At 41.1% G+C, this 21,135-nt stretch overlaps 1 protein-coding gene across 1 annotated transcript in view; it reads left to right on the top strand.

Moving 5' to 3' along the window:
- Positions 1 to 21,135, top strand: part of SYT11 (synaptotagmin 11) — a 36,785-nt gene that overhangs the window by 1,736 nt on the left and 13,914 nt on the right. The window contains exon 2 of the mRNA XM_044002160.1: positions 13,623 to 14,446. Coding sequence (XP_043858095.1) covers positions 13,623 to 14,446 — 824 coding nt within the window. The remainder of the gene's footprint in view (positions 1 to 13,622; positions 14,447 to 21,135) is intronic.

Genomic DNA, 21,135 nt, shown 5'->3' with positions numbered 1-21,135 from the left:
AATCCCAAAGTTCAAATCATAGACTTTATTTCCTTCTCTCACATCTCCTGAACCTCCAGGTTCCTTTTCCCTATTTGGAGTCATATATTTCCCATTGGGGATGTCGATGATCTTATCACCCTATTATTTCTTCTTGTGACTGACTTCTTCCCTCTACCAATTCTGCTAAACACTTCCTCTTCTTTGGTTGTTTAATTTTTGTCCCAGATTGCTAGTAGAAATGATCAGTATGGAATATTTGAAGGGTGAGAATTGTCTTGGACAAGGAAATGGCAAGAAGCCTTTTTTGAAGCTAGGCAAGGTGGGAAGAACCGTAATGAAATGTTGGTTTCTTCATCTATGTAATGAGAGAGTAGGACTAGTTGGCCTCTGAAATCTCTTCCAGTTCTAGATCTGAAATTCTATGATGCTAGACATCTCCAAGTCTTTTTCCCCAACTGTAAAATAGGGGTGCTCCCAATAGTGCCTAACTCATAGGATGGCTATGAAATAGTGCACTATGCTATAAATATTTTAAATCGTTATAGAATCCATTATAATTATCACTATTTTGCAGATGAGAAAACAACCTTGGAGAGGGTGAATAACTTCCTTAGATTATGAATTCCTTGAGGGCAGGGACTATCTTTTGCCTCTTTTTGTATCCTCAGCCCTTAAGCGCATCACCTGCCACATAGTGGGCATTTACTGATTTGTTTGGTGATTGTTTATTGACTGAACTACCCCTCAAACACAGGTCTTTTGTCTTCAATACCAATGGGATTTTTCCCCAAAAGAACAAAGCTCAACCCTGAAATTCTTTTTTTTGTTTTGTTTTGTTGTTTTTTGGGTTTTTTTTAGCGAGGCAATTGGGGTTAAGTGACTTGCCCAGGGTCACACAGCTAGTAAGTGTTAAGTGTCTGAGGCTCTATCCACTGTGCCACCTAGCTGCCCCCTGAAATTTTTTTTAACAACTAGTTTCAGTTGCCTCTCCTATTAAATCTTTGACTATAGAATATGAGTTTCAGCACCCTGCCAAAGATGGTGTAGAGTTCTTTATTCAGAAGTGTGTTTAACTAAATGACCTTTGATGTCCCTTCCTGTCCTGTGATTTTCTCCTGCACTGTCTCTTGATATGGAGTAGGGTGTTCTAATGATCAAAATAGGAAATGACTGAAAAGTGGGAAATAGTGAGAAGTGGTCTCTATTAGTGGTGTCAAACAAATAGAAATGGCAGCTACTAAATCACAGATGAGGATCTCTGCACAGGCTGCATATTGACTTACTTTTAAAATATAATATTATGTATGTTTCATTGTATTTTTTTTTTGTGGGGCGATGGGGGTTAAGTGATTTGCCCAGGGTCACACAGCTAGTAAGTGTCAAGTATCTGAGGCCGGATTTGAACTCAGGTCCTCCTGAATTCAGGGCCAGTGCTTTATCCATTGTGCCACCTAGCTGCCCCGTTTCATTGTATTTTTACTTATTTTGTTAAATATCTTCCAATTATATTTTAATCTCATTTGGGCTGCACTCAGGAGTGTTTCAGGCCACATGCAGCTGGGCTGTGAGCTTGACACCTCTAATTCACAAACTGGAAAATCAGCATCTTTTTAATCGTCAGCCCCTCTAGGAGGGGGAAATTTCACAAATTATAATAACAGAAAGAAAGGTACTGAAATAGCAGAGTAAACCACAGCACAGCTTCTTCACATAGGATGTGAATTTTGTAGCTGCACTCTCATCAAGTGTTCCATTTCTTAGATCTCAGTTACAAATCATTTTCAGAAAACACCTTCTGGGTCTCATTTCCATTTTCTGTTAAATGTGAAGCTTGAACTAGACTATCACTAGCATTCTGTGGTTCTATAGTTCTGCCTTCTCATAGTCTAACCCAATTTTCCTCTTCTAGAGTCCTTCAACATCTGGGTTCACTAATCAGGAATAAATAATTTTCATGAAAACACCATACTGGTGAATAAAAGCTACAGGGAGCATCTCCTTCTGACTGAGTCATTGTTTAAAGCTTTTCATCTGCATCCCTTCTTCCTTGATGAAGCATCTACATTTCTCTAGCTATATGCATTGATTCAACAAATATTTGTTAAAATGCATATTATGGGGGCAGCTAGGTGGTGCAGTGGATAGAGCACTGGCCCTGGATTCAGGAGGACCTGAGTTCAAATCCGGCCTCAAACACTTAACACTTACTAGCTGTGTGACCCTGGGCAAGTCACTTAACCCCAATTGCCTCACTAAAAAAAAAAAATTTAAAAAATGCATATTATGGATAAGACATTATGTTAGGCACTATTTGGGTATACTACTCAAAAAGGCTCCCTTGCACTTTAATAGTTTTAATATTCTACATTAATCTGAGTATCTTTGATTTATTTTGTTTGCCTTGTTTTCACTTTAGAATTGCCTCTCTTAATCTGGGTATGGTCGCAAGTGCCTATAAACCCTTCTGCCCAAGAAGGTTGAGGTTAGTGGACCTCTGGAACTTCTGAGTTCTGAATGACAGTAGGCTAAGCTGATTAGGTGTCCACCCTAAGTTCAGCATCAATATGGGTGAGCCCCCAGGAGTTAGGACCACAGATTGTCTAAGGAGGGGCAAACAGGCCCTGGTGGAAAAAAGAAGAGGTCAAAGTTCCTTTGTCAATTGATCAGTAGTGGGATTGGGCCCCCAAATAGTTCCTGCATTTCCAGCCTGGGTAAAATAGAGAGACTAAGTCATACAAAAATTTTCTTTAGAGAATTGTCTTTTAAAATTTATTTCCTTTCCTCCTTGGCTTATACTTAAGTTTACATATTTCTAGAGCTAGTTAAGAGCTAGAGATCATTTGGTCTAATCTATCACCCCTGTGTACGAATTCCTTCCTCGGGATCACTGACAGGTAGTCATCCAGTTTCTGGTTTAACACCTGAAGTGACAGAAAGCTCACTACTTCACGAGACAGCCAGTTCCATTTTATACAGCTCTAATTGTTAGAAAAGTCTTCTTTATATTGAGCGAAATTTGCTTCTCTGTAACTTCATCCAGCATTTTTTAATTTAAATTTTTATTGATAGCTTTTATTTTTATATCACTTTCATTTCCAAATGTATCCCTCTATCTTCTCCTACCCAATAAGTCACTACTTGTAACAGATTTTAAAAGAAAAAAAGGAAGAAAAAGCAGTTAATTAAAACTAACCAGCACATCAACTGAATGTGAGGACATATGCAATGTTCCATGCCTAAAGTCCCCTACCTCTGCAAAGGAGAGTGGAGGTTTATTTCCCCATATCTTCTTCAGGACCAAGTTTGGTAATTATAATTATATAGTATTCACTTTCAGGTTTTCTTTGTTGTTGTTGTTTCCATTTCCATTGATGTAGTCATTATGCACCTTGTTTTTCTGTCAACTAGCATTTTATTAAGTTCCTGCTATATGCATCAGGCACAGAGCTAGTTGCTAGGAATAAAAAAAGACAAACCCTAGTTCCTGTCCTCAAGGAGCTTACATTCTTATGGACCGGGTTAATGTAGGAATGAGGACAACATGAACACAGATAAGCTAAAAATCTATCAATTAGAGGGGCAGCTAGGTGGTGCAGTAGATAGAGCACTGGCCCTGGAGTCAGGAGTACCTGAGTTCAAATCCAGCCTCAGACACTTAACACATACTAGCTGTGTGACCCTGGGCAAGTCACTTAACCCCAATTGCCTCACCAAAAAAGTAAAAAAAAAAATCTATTAATTATTATGACCTTTTCAAAAGAAATCTTTATTTTGTTTATTAATTTGACTGTTTTATTGTCAATTCTATTTATTTCAGCTTTAATCTTGCATAGTCTTTTTGTGGGGGGGGGGCAATGGGCATTAAGTGACTTGCCCAGGGTCACACAGCCAGTAAGTGTCAAGTGTCTGAGGTCAGATTTGAACTCAGGAACTCCTGAATCCAGGGCAGGTGCTTTATCCACTGCGCCACCTAGCTGCCTCCTCAGCTTTAATCTTAATAATTTCTTCGTTAATGCTGCTTGGTGTTTGTTGATTATTTAATTTTTAGTTTAATATTTAGCTCATTAATTTTTTTTCTTTTTGCTAATATAAGTGTAAAGAATTAATTGTTGGGGCAGTGCAGTAGATAAAGTACTGGCCCTGGATTCAGGAGGACCTGAGTTCAAATCCGGCCTCAGACACTTGATGATTACTAGCTGTGTGACCCTGGGCAAGTGACTTAACCCTCATTGCCCTGCAAAAAAAAAATAATAATAATAATTAATTGTTATTTGAGGTTTTTATGACCCCATTTTAAAAAAACCTGGCACACACACTGGCCTAGGGCTCAGGCGCTGCACCTCCACAACGGCATGGTGCTCCACCCACTGGTTTTAGCCATCACCATGGCACTGGCTCCTCATGTTATCACCACTCCCTGATGCCTACATGGGCCTGGCAAAATTATAATGACTGGAAGCCCAGTGAGGGCAGTCATGTGACTGTCAGTAAGGGCTGCCAGCCAATTGGCTTGGTGCTATGTGTGGTCAGCCTGGGGTCTGCTGGGAAGGAGAAGGGAGGAGAAGCTGGAAAGAGACAGGATGCAGCTGTGTGTTCTCAGCTGACCCCTGAGCAGTGGTGTTATTCAGGTTGTATTGTTTCCTCTTCTCCCATTTTTTTCCTTTCCCTTAATTCTACTGATCTTGCTTGTGTTTTTAAGTTCATTCTTGTTAATGAACCCAGTTCTATTTTTGAAGGAGGCTATTGGTCTCCTTCCTTGCCTCAATATTGTGGTGAGCTGCCTAGCTAACACTCCCCAATTAAAATTTGGCCCCTACAGAAGCATTTAGGAACATAAATTTGATTCTAGGGATTGGTTTGCTCATGTCCCATAAATTTTGAGGTTATATTACTATTGTCATTTTTAGAATAAATGTTTATTATTTCTGTAATTTGACCTTTGACCCATGCATTATTTAGCAAGTCATTGTTTAGCCTCCACTTAAGTGCTTTATATTTTAGTCAAATATAGGTAGTTGATTATAATTTTATAGTGGTATAGTCTATTCAAATCACACCTGGGGGCAGCTAGGTGGTACAGTGGATAGAGCACCAGCCCTGGAGTCAGGAGTACCTGAGTTCAAATCCGGCCTCAGACACTTAACATACACTTACTAGCTGTGTGACCCTGGGCAAGTCACAATCCCAATTGCCTCACTTAAAAAAAAAAGAAAGAAAAAGAAAAATTGAAAAATTAAAAAATTAAAATCACACCTGGCTCAGTGGATAGAGCACCAGCCCTGGATTCAGGAGGACCTGAGTTCAAATCCGACCTCAGACACTTAACACTTACTAACTGTGTGACCCTGTGCAAGTCACTTAACCCCAATTGCCTCACAAAAAAAAATCACGTCTAAGATTTTTGTCTTTCTGCATTTATTCATAAGTTGTTTATGCCCTATATCATATTCAACTTTTGTAAAGTTAAAATGTAATTTTTAAAAAGAAATACATTTTTTTGGTCAACATTTTTGTTGAGAAACCTTTTTTCTTTTTTTCTTGGTAGTATTTTATTTTCCAAATACATGTAAAGTTTGTTTTCAACATTCATTTTTATAAGATTTTGAGTTCCAAATTTTTCTCTTTCCCTCCTTTCTCTTCCCCCTCTCCAAGACAACAGCAATCAGATATATGTTATATATATATATACAATCATGTTATACATACAAAAATAGATTCTTATCATATGTCCATCAAATAGTTTTTTTCAGTACTCATATTTAAGTATGTCCCTTTTGTCTTGTTTATCTTTGATTTGTCATATGCCGTCAATGGTGTATTGAAGTCTCCTGCTTTTATTACCTTATTTTTTGCCATATGCATTTTGATTCTCTACCTTTAAGGATTTAGTTGCTATGATGTTTCATTCACTCCTATTTAATCATGATAATGTTTGATTATCTATGGAACCTCTAGGCATCATTTTTCTGCTTGTTAGTCACTAAAGATTTAAGTGACTAATATGTACTGGGCATTCTGCTAAGCATTGGAAATACAAAGAAAGGCAACAGACAGTCCCTGACACAATCTAATGGGGGGTGACTACATGTAAACAGCTACATACAAAAAAGCTATATACCTTATCAATAGAAAACAATCCACAGAGCAAAAGCAATAGAATGAAGAGGAATTTGGACAGGTCTCCTAAAGACAGTGGGATTTTAGCTGAGACTTGAAGGAGGCTAAGGAAGCCAGAAGGCACAGGTGAGGAAAGAAGAGCTTTCTAAGCATGGCAGACAGGCAGGGGAAATGCCCAAAGTTGGGAAATGGAGTGCCTTGCTGGAGGAATAAACAGCAGGAAGGCTACTGTCACTGGATCACAGAATATTTGGAGGGGGTTGGGGTGTAAGATGTAAGAAGACTAGAAAGGTGGGGCGAGCCACATTATGAACAGATGAAGGATTTTGAATGCCCTTCATTTGTTGCAAATTTCCCCTTTCATTGAGCCATTGCTGAACCTAACAATGGCTATGAGTGATTTTTTTATTCTGATTTTGTTTTTGTTTTGTTTTATTTTTTCACCGCCTCCTGGAGAAAGTGATAAGAGAACTGACCCAAATATATCAGTGCTAATAATCTTACCATGGGAACCACTTCACTAGTATCAACTACAACAGTTCATGGCAATAAATTAAATTCCACACAACTGTTAGGGGGAGGTTCAATTGTTTAGCCGTTGCTTGCCTATTTTTTGTTTGTATTTGATTCTGGAGGCAATATGGAGTTGCTGGAGCTTATTGAGTAGGAGGCTGACATGATCAGACCTATACTTTATGAAACTCACTTAGACAGGTGAGGATGGACTGGAGTGGGGAAAGACTTGTGGCATGCAGAGCCACCAGCAGGCTAATGCAAAAGTTTAGGGGTGTGGGCAGCTAGGTGGCACAGTGGATAGAGCACCGGCCTTGGAGTCAGGAGTACCTGAGTTCAAATCCGGCCTCAGACACTTAACACACACTTACTAGCTGTGTGACCCTGGGCAAGTCACTTAACCCCAATTGCCTCACCAAAAAAAAAGAAAAAAAAAAGTTTAGGGGTGAGGTGATGAGAACGTGCACCAGAGTGATGACTGTGTCAGAGGAAAGAAAGAGGCATATATGAGAAATGTTATAAAGGTAAAATTCACAGTCCTTTGCAACAGATTGATAAGAGAGAATAAGGAGTTGAGGATGACACCTGGGTTGGGAAACTAGAAGGATGGTGATACTGTCAACAGTAATAGGTACGTGGGGGGCAGCTAGGTGGCACAGTGGATAAAGCACCAGCCCTGAATTCAGGAGAACCTGAGTTCAAATCCAGCCTAAGACATTTGACATTTACTAGCTGTGTGACCCTGTACAAGTCACTTAAACCTCATTGCCCTGCAAAAAAAAAAAAAAAAAGTACATTTGGAAAGGACAAAGTTGTTAGAAGGGGGTGGATAATGAGATGAGTTTCAGACATCTTGACTTTAAGATATCTATAGAACAGGGGCAGCTAGCTGGCGCAGTGGTTAAAGCACTGGCCTTGGATTCAGGAGTACCTGAGTTCAAATCCGGCCTTGGACACTTGACACTTACTAGCTGTGTGACCTTGGGCAGGTCACTTAACCCTCATTGCCTACAAAAACCAAAAACAAAAACAAAAACAAACATAGGATATCTACTGGGTAGCTGGAGATGTGAGACTGGAGATCAGCAGAGAGATTAGGGCTGGGTAAGGAGACTTGAGAATCATCCATTTAAAGATGATAATTTAATCCACGAAATTGATGAGATCACTAAGTAAAATAGGCTAGAGGGAGAATAGTAGAGGGCCTAGGACAGAGCCCTAGGGGGATATCCAAGGACTAGACATGACCTATATGAAAACCCAGCAAAAAAGACTGAGTAGTAGCCAGTTAGGTAGGGGGAGAAACAGGAAAGAGTACTTATCAGGAGAACCTTGAGAAAAAGAAGTAAATATTAAGGAGGAGAGAGTAATCCACATTGTCTAGGGCTGCAGAGGTCAAGAAAGATGTGGATTGAGAAAAGGCTATTAGGTTTGACAATTAAGATATCATTTGTGTCTCTTGATGCTTTCTACTTTGAATTCAGTACTTTCTCAGAGGAAACACAAGATTTGGAGTCAAAGGATCCGATTTCAAATGCTACTTCTGTCACTCCCTGTATGACTTTAGGCAAGTCTGGACCTCAGTCTTCTCATCGGTAAAATTGAGTAGGCTTCACGATATAGCCTCTAAGGTTCCTTCATGTTTAAATTCTGTTATACTATGAAGTAAATTCAAATATAGACTAAGTATTATATACAAAGGAATTTCTGGCTGAATGGCACTAGCTAGTATGAAGCTTCCTTGTAGGATGTGACACTTGAATTAAAATGTGTTGAAGGAAATTAGGGAGTCTTAAGTGAAGCTGAGGAGGGAGCACACTCCAGGCATGGTGGGTGGCCTGTGCATAGACAGGCAGGAGGGCTGGAGATCTTGGAATCATAGATACACATAAAAGTGGCCTCACAGGCCATCTAATGCAATCGTGGTACAATGTGGTACAGGTCAAAGCAATTAGGCCATTGAAGATTAGCAATGTGTAACATGCCTGGAAAGATAGGCTGGAGCCAGACTGTGAAGGGCTTTACACACTAAACAGAGAAGTTTGTAGTTTATCCTTAAAGGCATTTGGAAGCCATCAAAGCTTATTGAGCAAAGGGAGATATTATCAGATCTGTTGTTTAGAAATATCTATTTTAGGAGTGGGTAGGGGGTGAAGTGGATAGATACAACACCAGCTCTGGAGTCAGGAGGCCCTGAGTTCAAATCCAGCCTCAGACACTTACTAGATATGTGACCCTGGGCAAGTCACTTAACCCTAACTAACCCCCCCAAAAGAAATATCAACTGTGTAGATTGTAGGGAGGAGTGGAGATACTGGATACAGGAAGACCAATTAAGAGATTGTTACAGTAGTGATGAAGGCCTGAACCAGGGTGATAGCTATGAAGGGGATGGATGTAAGTATTGTGGAGGTAGAATCAATAAGACGGCCACTGATTGGATAGGAAGTATGTTCGAAGAATCAGGGATGACTCCAAGGTTGAAATCCTGAGTTACTAGAAGGATTGCGGTACAGTCATGGTATGATGTAAACAGAATGAAAAAAATTGAAGAAGAGAAGTTTTTTGGGGAAAGATAATGAGTTCTTTCTTGGACATGTTGGATTTAAGAAGTCTATAGTATATCTAGTTGAAAATGTCCTATAGGAAGTTGGTGATGAAGAATGGAAACTCAGGAGGGACAACTCTCTGTCCTCATGCTGCCCTATGAAGCAGCACAGAGAAGTTTTTTCAGCCTCCCACATGACAATTCTCCAGAATGTTGGAAACAGCTAGTATGTCCTTTCTCCTCAACAAGTTCAACATCCCCTATTCCTTCAACTGTTTCTCATTTTGTTTCCAGATCTATCACCATCTTGGTTCCCCTTCTCTGGATGATCTCTAGTTTGTCACCTCCCCTCCTTAAGATATGCCATGGGCTAAAAACAGTGCACCCCATGTGATCTGAGTAGCCCAAGGGAGTGGTTGCTCCCCTCATTCTGAATATTCTACTCTTATCAGTAAAGCCTGAGCTTCACCCCCCCTTTTTTTCTTTTCCTTTTTAATTTTAGCTTTCACTTTTTTGTTAGTCACTTCACTCATTGACTTATATCAAGTATGTCTTTCTCAGAGACCAGACGCTGGATCTTCATACAAGTTGCTATCAAGCATCTTCCATGACCCTCCTTTAATATTTTGCCAAGTCTGTAATTGCTTTTAACCTGAATGCAGGATTATATGTAAATCCTTGTTCAAATTCATTTTGTTGGTCCAGCTCAGCCTCCAATCTGTCAACATCTTTTTGACTTTGGATTTTATTGAGCCTATGCATGAGTCAAAAAAAGCTAGTGGCACATTGGGCTACTTTAGGAGAGGAGTGGCTTCCAGGAATAAGAAGGAGATAACCCTCCTATAGTGTGAACTGATCAGACTACATCTAGAATTTCAGGTTCAGACCTGGGTGCTACCATTTAGGAAGGGCATTGATAAGCTTCAGATCATTGGGAGAAGAGGCACCTAGAGTCTTGAGTTCATGTTATAAGAAGATTCCTTGAAAGAACTGGGATCGTTAGCCAATAGCTCTCTCTAGGTATATGAGGTCTAGCATGTGGAAGAAGAATTAAGCTTATTCTGTTTCGTCCAAGAGGCAGAAGTAGGAGGATGGGTAGAAGTTGCAAAGAGACAAATTTGGACTTGAGGTCAGTTAAGTCAACAAACATTTATTAAGCCTCTGCTATGTGCCAGGCACTGTGCTAACTCTGGGTCTACAAAGAAAAGCCCAAACAACACAGTCCCAGCTCTCAGGGTGCTCACATTCTAATGAGAGAGACAACATGCAAAGAACTATGCACAAATGAGGTATGTGCAGGAGAAATTGGAGATAATATCAGAGGGAAGGAAGCCTGCCTAGGAAAGGTTCTGCGCAAAGTGTGTCTTTCACTGACACCTGAAGGAAGTCAGGGAAGCCAGAAGGCAGAGATGAGGAGAGAGAACACTCTAGGCTTATGGGGCAGCCAGTAAGAAGGCCCGGGATCAGATCTTGCTTGAGAAGGAACAAGGGGACCAGAGATGCTGAATCACAGAGCATGAGGACGATAGTAAGGTATAGGAAGATCAGAGAGTAGGGGGCAGCTAGGTGGTGCAGTGGATAAAGCACCAGCCCTGGATTCAGAAGGACCTGAGTTCAAATCCGCCCTCAAATACTTGACACTTACTAGCTGTATGACCCTGGACGAATCACTTAACCCTCATTGCCCTGCCAAAAAAAAAAAAGATCAGAGACTAGTTGTTTACATATTGTAGTGAAGATTGTGAGGAATGAGTTGTCACTGGATAGCTACCAAGGCCCCTTCCAATTCTGAAATTCTGTGATTTTTAACTCTCTCTCCCCACTTCACCCCACCCCTGGCCAGGTTTCTACTTCTTCAGATCATTCTGGTCCTTGGCTTTAGCTACATAGGAAATTCAAGCAAAATCTGGAATTATCCAGATTGGTACATCAGCTGTGCCAGGGGAGGAGACATGACCAGAGAAAGAGAGGAAGAAAAAGTCTGGTCCCAGCCCTCTACATCAGTACAGTTAGTCTCCTGACCCTATTTTTATTCTTAATGTGCCCTCGTTTAAATAATTGACTCAATCTTAACACATGTTCTAATTCTGTCCCTCTTTAGCTATCTGACCTAGGGCAAGTCACTTACACCTCATCTGTAAAGTGGCTAATTGATCTCTAAATTCCCTTCCAGCTTGGATATTCTTTAATCCTCATATAAAATAACTCCGGTCTCCATTTCTCTTTTTCTTTCTTCCTATCTCCTCTTTTATCCCCTTAACCTCAGTTCCCCTAAGGCCATTTGCTTATGTCTGTGGTCACACCATTTCCATACTCCCCATGGCTGAAATCGACCCACCCTGAACACTTATATGGCCGAAGAGTCACCTGTCAGAGAATCATAGCATGTCAGAGCTTGAACGAGTTTGGAGACCATTTAGTCCAACCTCCTTGTTTGACACATGAGGACACTAAGAACTAGATGATGAAGTAACTTACTTATTGTCAAATGAGATCATTTTTGTAAAGTGCTTAGCACAGTAGTGCTTGGAATTTGGTAGGCACTATATAAGTGCTTCTTTCCTCCTTTCTTCTTTCTTTCCATCCTTCCTTTCTTCCTCCTTCCCTCTTTCCTTCCTTCTTTTCTTCCTTCTTTTCCTTTATTCCCTCCTTTTCTCTTTCCTTCTTTCCTTCCTCCACTCCTCCCTCCCTCCCTTCCTTGTTTCTTTTCTTCCTTCCCCAAATTCACAGTGAGTGCCAGAACCAGGACTAGAACTAAAGTCTTTTGATGGACAGTGCCCGGTACATAGTAGGTGCTTGGTAAATGCTTGTTGACTTGATTTGACTCAGTCCTGTGCTTTCTCAAGCCTGGCACAATACCACTTTTCCAGGTTTTCGACTAGAGTGATATTGCCTACAACTTCCTAGTTATATATTCATCATTGACAGAGTACCCATTGTATGGAAAGACTTTTACTGGGAACTCTGGGAATATCATGAACAATCACAGAATCTCAGAGCTGGAGGGGTCCTCAGAGGTCAGTTAATCTAGCCTGTCCGTGGGCAAGAATCCCTCTATCATATCCTTCATCCTAATGAAAGAAAGTATAAAGGAGAGGAACTGATCATACCTGCAGAGAGGAAGTGAGAACCTTATAGAAAACAACATAGCATCCATGGCCCTGCCTCAAGTCTCTCCTCTCCAATCCATCTTTCATTAAAGTGACAAAGTGATTTTCCCAAAGCACAGCAATGATTGTTTCACTTCCCTACTCAAGATGTACCAATAGCACATTGTGAATAGCAGACTGACCTTCTTGCTCTTCTTCACACATGATGCTCCATCTCCCATCTGGGTGACTTTACTCTGGCTGTCCTCCATGCCTGGAATGCCATCCTCTCTCTTCACCACTGCCTCTTAGAATCCCTAGTGTAGTCCAAAGTTTAGTTCAAGTGCCATCCACGTGAGGACTGGTCTAATCCTCCCAGTTGCTGGTGTCTTTCCCTCAAAAAATTACCTTCACTTTATTTTATACACATGTATAAATACACATGTACATATTTTATGCATATGTATATATATTTTATATGTATATGTATGTGTGTATAAACATATATATTTATATATGTTGTCTTCCTAATAGAATGTAAGCTACTTAAAGGCAGGGCCTGTTTCATTTTTGTCTTTGTCCAGACCAGTTTTGATAAGTAGAATAACTAGAATGGGAGGTAGCTAGATGGAGTGCCCAGCCTGGAATCAGGAAGACCCAAATTCAAATCCAGACTCAGATATCCATTAGCTATATGACCCTGGGCAAGTCACTTAACTATGTTTTCCTCAATTTCTTCAACTGTAAAGTGGGAATAATGATAGCACCTACCTAATAGAGTTATTGTAAGGACCAAATAAGATAAGTGTAAAATGCTCAGCACATAGTAGGTGCTATATAAATGTTAGATATTGTTATTATTTTTACCTCCTTGGCAGGGTTGTTGTGAGGATCAAATGCAATAAGTGCTTAATGCAGTGCCTGGCACATAGTAATATAGTAAGTGCTATATAAATATTAGTTAGTAGTAATAGTAGTAGTGGTGGTGGTGATGGTGGTGGTGGTAGTGGTGGTGGTAGTAGTAGTAGTACTAATAGGGAGAATCAGAAGAGAAGGGAAGCCCCAGGGAGAGAAATGTTGACTCAAAATAAGGAAAATTTCCTCAAAGTTAGAACTGTTCAAAATGGAAAGGCTGCTTTAACAGGTAGCAAAGTCACTATCCCTTGAAGTCCTATTAGGGATGTTTTAGAGTGGGTTGGGTGGGGGGAACCCTGTTTAATTAAGGGTTATATTAGATGACTACTGAGTTCCTTTCCAACTCTGAGATTCTATGGGTCTGAATGATTGAATGAGTGACCGAATGAGAAGTGACATGGGACAGGGGAGATGAGAAAGATGGCCTCCAGCTTTAACTGTGCTCTGTTCTCCCTCAGATGTATCCCCAGTGGTGTTGGGGCTCATCGGGGCTACCGTGCTGGTGGTGTCTGTGTCTGTGACAGTCTTTGTCTGGACCTGCTGTCACCAACAGAATGAGAAGAAGCACAAGACACCCCCTTACAAGTTTATCCACATGCTCAAGGGCATCAGCATCTACCCTGAGACGCTCAGCAACAAGAAGAAAATCATCCCTGTGAGAAGAGACAAAGGTGGCCCAGGGCGGGACAGTGGACGAGGGAATCTATTGGTGGATGCGGCTGAATCGGGTCTCCTAAGCCGAGAGAAGAGTCCTGGGGTACTGAGCACTAGCCCTTGTATAGACCAGCTCCCCATCAAGGTGGACTATGGGGATGAACTGAGTCCAGTTCAGAGCTTGACCCCCGGGGGAAGCAAAACAGCTTCCCCATCTTCCCCAGAAGAAGATGTCATGCTGGGGTCCCTTACCTTCTCAGTGGACTATAATTTCCCTAAAAAAGCCCTGGTAGTGACAATCCAAGAGGCCCATGGGCTGCCAGTGATGGATGACCAGACCCAGGGTTCTGATCCCTACATCAAAATGACCATCCTCCCAGACAAACGGCACCGTGTGAAGACAAGAGTGCTACGCAAGACTCTGGACCCTGTGTTCGATGAGACCTTCACTTTCTATGGCATCCCCTACAGCCAGCTGCAGGATCTCGTGCTGCACTTTCTGGTGCTCAGTTTTGACCGATTCTCCCGGGATGATGTCATTGGCGAGGTCATGGTACCACTGGCTGGAGTGGATCCCAGCACTGGCAAGGTTCAGCTGACCCGGGACATCATCAAGAGAAATATCCAGGTGACATGGGCAGCACTGGGCAGGGAAATGGGAGATGCCTCTGGGTGGGAGTGAGCAAGGGGTATAACTTGCTAAAGAGTAGTAATGATCATTCATATTTATATGATGCTTTAAGGTTTATAAAAGTTTCCTCTACTGTGAAAGAGGAGGTACCATGAGATTTATTATAGCTGTTTTACAGATGACACCTACAAGGCTGTAGTTAAAGGACTAGACCAAAGGCACTTGGCTAATAAGGGTCAGGAGGCGACTTTAAATCGAGGTCCTCTGATTCTTTGTCCTTCCAGTGTTTAGTGGGGGTGGGGATGGGGAAAGGAACAAGGATTTATTAAGCACCTCCTCTGTTTATACTAATAAATATTATATCATTTTGAGCCTTATGACAACTGGCAAGGTTGAGGAAAGACAAAGATAGCAGGAGTGGTGCTGTATAAGACTTCCCTAGTGCTTGAGTGGGCATTTGATCAGAGCCTCTGAGATAACCGAGAAAGGAGCAGTTATGATAATGAACTGAGCTTTTGTACCATGCTGAGAGCACATTGCTATGTGATAGAGGGAGCATTGATTTTGAAGTCAGAATAACTGGATTGGAGGGCTGGCTTCATCATCTACTAGTTCTATGACCTTGGGCAACGTCACTGAACCTCAGTTTTCCCATCTGTAAAATGGAGAGACTACTTACTCTGTCTACCTCATCAAACTGTTATGAGGATCAAATAAAGTAATGAATGCAGTCAAGTCAGTGTGTCACTAAGCATTTAATGAGTGTCTGCTTTGAGCCAGGCACTGGGTTAAGTGCTGGGGATACAAAGAAAGGTAAAAGATGATCCCTGATCTCAAGGAGCTCACAGTCTAATGGGGGAAACAAGATGCAAACAGCTATGTACAAATAAGATACACCCAGGGTAAAATGGAGATAATCAACAGAAGGAAGGCACAAATATTTAGGGGATCAGGAAAGGCTCCCTCTAAAAGGTGGGATTTTAGCTGGGATTTGAAAGAAAGTAAGGAAGTGAGGAGAATGAGATAAGGAGGGAGAGAATTCCAGGCACTTTAATGATAATACCTTATATTATTGAGCTACTATTACCATCATTATTAATATTATTATTAATCAATACCTCCAAAGATCCACAACTTCACTGCTTTGGGTACTTCCTCTATCAACTCAGACAGCGACCCTTCCTTGGTAGCCTTGTGAAACAATCTCTGTGGATGGTCATGGCCATCAGTCCCCTGGGGACTGAGCCTCACAGAAATTGGCTGGGTTGGCGCTTGGACCATAGATCCAGATTCTGCTGCTTGGCTAGTTTTCACAAAGTATTTCCAGTTTAACGGGACCTGCCAGAGCTTCTGCCCTAATACAACAGCTGGCAGGAACTCAGGATCTCACCCTTACCATGATGGGGCACTATATGACCTGAAAAGAGGTTAGTAGTAGTTAGTAGTTTGTAGTTGTAGTAACAACAATAATGGCATTATTATTATCATCATTACTATTATTATTATTACTCTACAGAAAGTGTTCAGACTGCCCAGCAGAGTGTCCTTCTCTTTCTGCCCCCTCTCTATGACTGGTTCCTACTCCTGGGATCCTTTCTGACAGATTGACTCTCTCTCTTAACCACTGACTCATTCAGAGAATGGGAGGGCCAGGGTGGTTAATTTCCTACCTGGAGTGATGTGGTCTCTCCAGTGAGTTATTTCTCACAGCCCAGAAACCATGACAACCTCCTAATATATTCCTTTTACAACCCCTACCTAGAGCTGTAACTCATCCATTTCCTATCCAAGGCTTGACAAGTAAATATACACTGCTGTATCACCTAATTTATGCTTCTGTTCCCCTTTCCTACTCTTCCCTTGTAGATATTTGAAATGGAAGGCTCCCATTCCCAAGCCCACAATTGACTTTCCATAGGCAGGGCCAGTTTTCAGGATAAAGGAGTAAATGACAACATCATGGATTCCCTCCCCCCACCCCCACCTTCCTCAATTCAGTTCAATTCAATAAGTACTATTGAATAAGCATTTTCTGTGCCAAGTGCTGGGAATAGAAAGACAAAAGTAAAAACAGCCCAAGGAGCTTACATTCGAAGGGGTGGAGTAGTGGGGGGCATAGACAAAATACATACAGATAAGTAAATACAAAATCATGAATAGATATAGATATGTATTATATATGTGTATATTATATAAGACATATAATTTTGTTCTTACTCAGTCAATTCAGTCATATCCAACCCTCCATGATCCCGTTTGGAGTTTTCTTGGCAAAGACACTAGAGTGCTTTGCCATTTCCTTCTCCAGTTTATTTTACAGATGAGGAAACTGAGACAAACAGGGTTAAGTGACTTGCCAGGGTCACATAATTAGGAAGTATCTGAGACTGAATTTGAACTCAGGTTCTCCTGACTCCAGGGCCAGTGTTCCATCTACTGTACCAACTAGCTGCCCATTATATATAATGTTATTATATTATATATCGATACAAATATAAATATATGCATATGGATATGTGTGTATATATTCAGAGTCTCTGTGTGTATACACACACACACACACACACACACACACACACACATATATATAAACATACATACACACACAGAGTCTTATCATGGATGAGAAAGGACTTGGGAAATTAGGAAATAGTTTTTCCACTATCCATCCCACAACCCTATCCTGAAATCCTTTTTATTTTATCATAGAATGTTCTAGCTGAGAGACCTTAAAAATGATCTGGTGCCTTATTTTACTGATGAGGACAATGATACCCAGAGAAATAAAGTGACCTTACTCAAGGTCATCCAGTGGTAGTTCTAGAAATAAAATATAGCCTTCCTTCCTCTCAATTTTGGGCTTAGAGTTTCATTCCTTTAACTTAACAGGGAGTAGTGAGTGTCCCCATCACTAGAGGATTTCAAGTAGGGGAGGTTATTAGTGATGTTACAGATCAGTTCCATTCTTTGGGTTAAGGTTAGACTAGATAATCTCTGAGGTCCCCTACAGCTGTAGTTCTGGGATTAAGGCTTTGATTCCTGCTGCCACGTCCTGCCAGGAGAGGAAATACTTTAATCTGTTCTCAAACATGCCTACTTGTGTGTATGTTAAGCCTTTCTTGAAAACATGTCTTTTATTAGAGGGGATCTGGTCAGTTGTTTCAGTCATGTCCAATTCGCCATGACCCCATCTGGAGTTTTCTTGGCACAGATGCTGGAGTAGTTTGCCATTTCCTTCTCCAGCTCATTTTACAGATGAGGAAACTGAGGCAAACAGGGTGAAGTGACTTGCCCAGGGTTACACAGTAGTAAGTTTCTGAAGCTGGGTTTGAACGCATGTCTTCCTGACCACCTAGCTTATTAATAAACATTTATTAAACATCTATTGTACGCTCTGTACCAGAATCCTAGGGAAATTAAAGTTTCTGTATAACATGGCCCTGGTCCTTTTGGAACTTAGTCTGGCAGGGGGATAAAACAACAATCCAGGTTGCTATAACCCACAACATCCCATGAGAATGGCCTTACAGAGCTACAAGGCAAAATGCTATGTGAAGTCTAAGGGGATGACAGTGGTTGGAAGTGTTGGAGAATCAAGGAAGATGTCCTAGAACAGGTGGCATTTGATTGACCAATTGAACAGATAAAAAGAGGTCCTTCCCAGTTTAGGGAACCGTGTACGGACTATGTACAGAGTTGTGGGGAAAGAGATGATTGAGTCTGCCTTCCATCCCCACCCCCAAGCATTGATCTTCTCCCCACACACCCTCCCTCTGCCTTGGTGGCTATAGCTCTTCCCTTTTGTTTTCAGGTCTGGCCAAGCTCCTGCCCTCCTACTGAGCCCTTGACTGGCTGCCTAGAAGCCATGCTCCCCCCTCCCCTTAGTCCCTCTTCCTTGACCCTTTCCCAAAACATCTGTAGCCCTTGGTGCTCAGCCAGATTCCTACTGACTACAGCTGGGGCATCACCAGCTTTTGGTGGTGGAAGGAAAGGGAAGGAAGAAAGACCCTTTCCCCAGAAGCTACCGCTGAACAACAGACTGGGCTTGGCCTCTCTGGAGAGAAGGGAGGGGGGAGAGGGGGGATAAATTTGGTCTGGGAACATAGCAGCCCCAAATCTGGGGCACTAGGTAGGGAACTCAGTCAATGACATTTGCTAAATAGCCAGGGGCTCTTGGCATGAGCTGTGTTTCTTTCCACTTTATTAATTCCCTTCAGAAGGAATAAGCTGGCACTGGGAGACAGAGCCGCCCTTCCCCCCAGCCCCCTCTAGAAGGCCCCAGAGCAGGACAATACCAGAGTTTGTACAAAGAAGTCCCAGACTACAAGGGCTGCAGAGGTGTCACCCTTCCAATGAGGCCAATCATGAATCCAGTAAACATTTATTAAGTCCTCACTAGGCTTCTGATGGAGAGGGAGAAAGGGAGATGAAAAGTTTAGATTGCATGTGCTCCCAGCCCTCCTGAAGCTTAACAGAATGAGGAAACGACACAAAAAAATAACTACAGTACAATATTATTAACTAACAAGTGAAAAGCACAAACAAAGTATTCTGTGAAGGGGAAGATCGTTAACTGTAGGGGGAAATCATGGAAGGTTTCCTTGAGGAGGCAGTATAAAGGAAAGATGGGAAAAGATACAGAGGTAAGAAATAGGGGGTCAGGTTTAGGGACCACCTTAGACAGCATAAAGCCTAACCCCACTGTTGCCACACTACCCCTGTATGCCCTTAGATTCTGCTCATCTAAGAATTAGCTAATCTAATCTTATTGATAGAAGGATTGAGGCCTGGAGAGATGAACTTGGGGAGAGAGAGGCAGGCAGAAGAGTAGAAGAGTCCAGTTTGGCTGGAGGATATCATACACCTTGGAGAGAAATACAAGGCTAGAGATCTGATGAAGCCAGACTGTTACTAGAGGAGACAATGTGATGTAGTGAGTCAGTGGATAGAGAGCCAGGCCTGGAGTTGGGAACATCTGAGTTCAATTTCGACCTCAAACATGTATTAACTATCTGACCCTGAGTAAGTCACTTAACCCTGTGTGCCTCAGTTTCCTCATCTGTAAAATTATCTGGAGAAGGAAATGGCAAACTACTCTAGTATCTTTGCCAAGAGAACCCCAAATGGGGGTCATGAAGAGTCAAAACACAACTGAAAAAACAACTGGACAAGATCCAATGACCCCAGACTGTTTCTAAGGGAGACAATGTGATGTGGTAAAAAGAGCAGAAGATTTGAAGTCAGAGTTAAAGCTTTGCCTGCTGTGCAATTTGGGTAGATCATTGACCCTCTCTGGGCCTGTTTCCTTATCTATACAAGTCAGGGATTCTTAACCTTTTTTGGGTAATGGAACCTTTGTCAGTCTGATAAAAAAGCCTTTGGATCCCTTCTTAGAATGTCGGTTGTGTTTTTTTTCATAAAAGGATTTTATTATTTTTTAGTTACATGTAGAGATAGTTTCAACATTTGTTTTCATAAGATTTCTAGTTTCAAATTTTTCTCCCTCTCTCCCTTCCCTGCCCCACTCCCCAAGACAGCAAGCAATCTGATATAGGTTATATATGTACAATCACATTAAACATATTTGTGCATTAGTCATGCTGTGAAAGAAGATTCAGAGCAAAAATGAAAAACAAAAAAATAGAAACAGTATGGTTCAATCTGCATGTAGATTACATAGTTCTATTTTTCTGGATTTGGAGAGCATTTTCCATCATGAGCCCTTTGGAACTATCTTGGACCATTGTATTGCTGAGAAGAGTCACAACTAAGTCTATCACAGTTGATCAACACACAATGTTGTTGATACTGTGTACAATGTTCTGGTTCTGCTCATCTCATTCAGCATCAGTTCATGTAAGTCCTTCTAGGTTTCTCTGAAATCTGTCTGCTCATCGTTTCTTACTGCACAATAGTATTCCATTACATTCATATACCACAACTTGTTCAGCCATTCCCCAATTGATGGGCATCCCCTCAATTTCCAATTCCTTGCCACCACAAAAAGAGCAGTTATAAATATTTTTGTACATGTGGGTCCTTTTCCCTTTTTTATGATCTCTTTGGGGAAAAGACCTTATAGTGGTATTACTGGGTCAAAGGGTATGCACAGCTTTATAGCCCTTTGGGCATAATTCCAAATTGCTCTCCAAAATTATTAGATCAGTTCATAGCTCCACCAACAATGCATTAGTGTTCCAATTTTTCCACAGCTTCTCCAACATTTATTATTTTCCTTTTTTGTCATATTAGCTAATCTGATATGTGTCAGGTGGTATCTCAGAATTGTTTTAATTTGCATTTCTCTAATCAATAGTGATTTAGAGCATTTTTTCATATGGGAATAGATAGCTTTGGTTTCTTCATCAGAAAACTGCCTGTTCATATCCTTTGACCATTTCTCAATTGGGGAATGACTCGAATCCTTATAAATTTTATTTAGTTCCCTATATATTTTAGAAATGAGGCCTTTATCAGAAACACTGGCTATAAAAATTGTTTCCCAGCTTTCTGCTTCCCTTCTAATTTTGGATACATTGCTTCTGTTTGTACAAAACCTTTTTAATTTAATGTAAACAAAATCATCCATTTTGCATAGAAAGAGAAATTCCATTTAAAATAACACTAGACAATATAAAATACTTGGGAATCTACTTGCCAAGACAAACCCAGGAACTCTATGAACA

Source organism: Dromiciops gliroides, chromosome 4 (genome assembly GCF_019393635.1).
Source record: "Dromiciops gliroides isolate mDroGli1 chromosome 4, mDroGli1.pri, whole genome shotgun sequence".
In the NCBI taxonomy this organism is placed as follows: Eukaryota; Metazoa; Chordata; class Mammalia; order Microbiotheria; family Microbiotheriidae; genus Dromiciops; species Dromiciops gliroides.
This window is presented reverse-complemented; position numbering and strand designations above follow the sequence as displayed.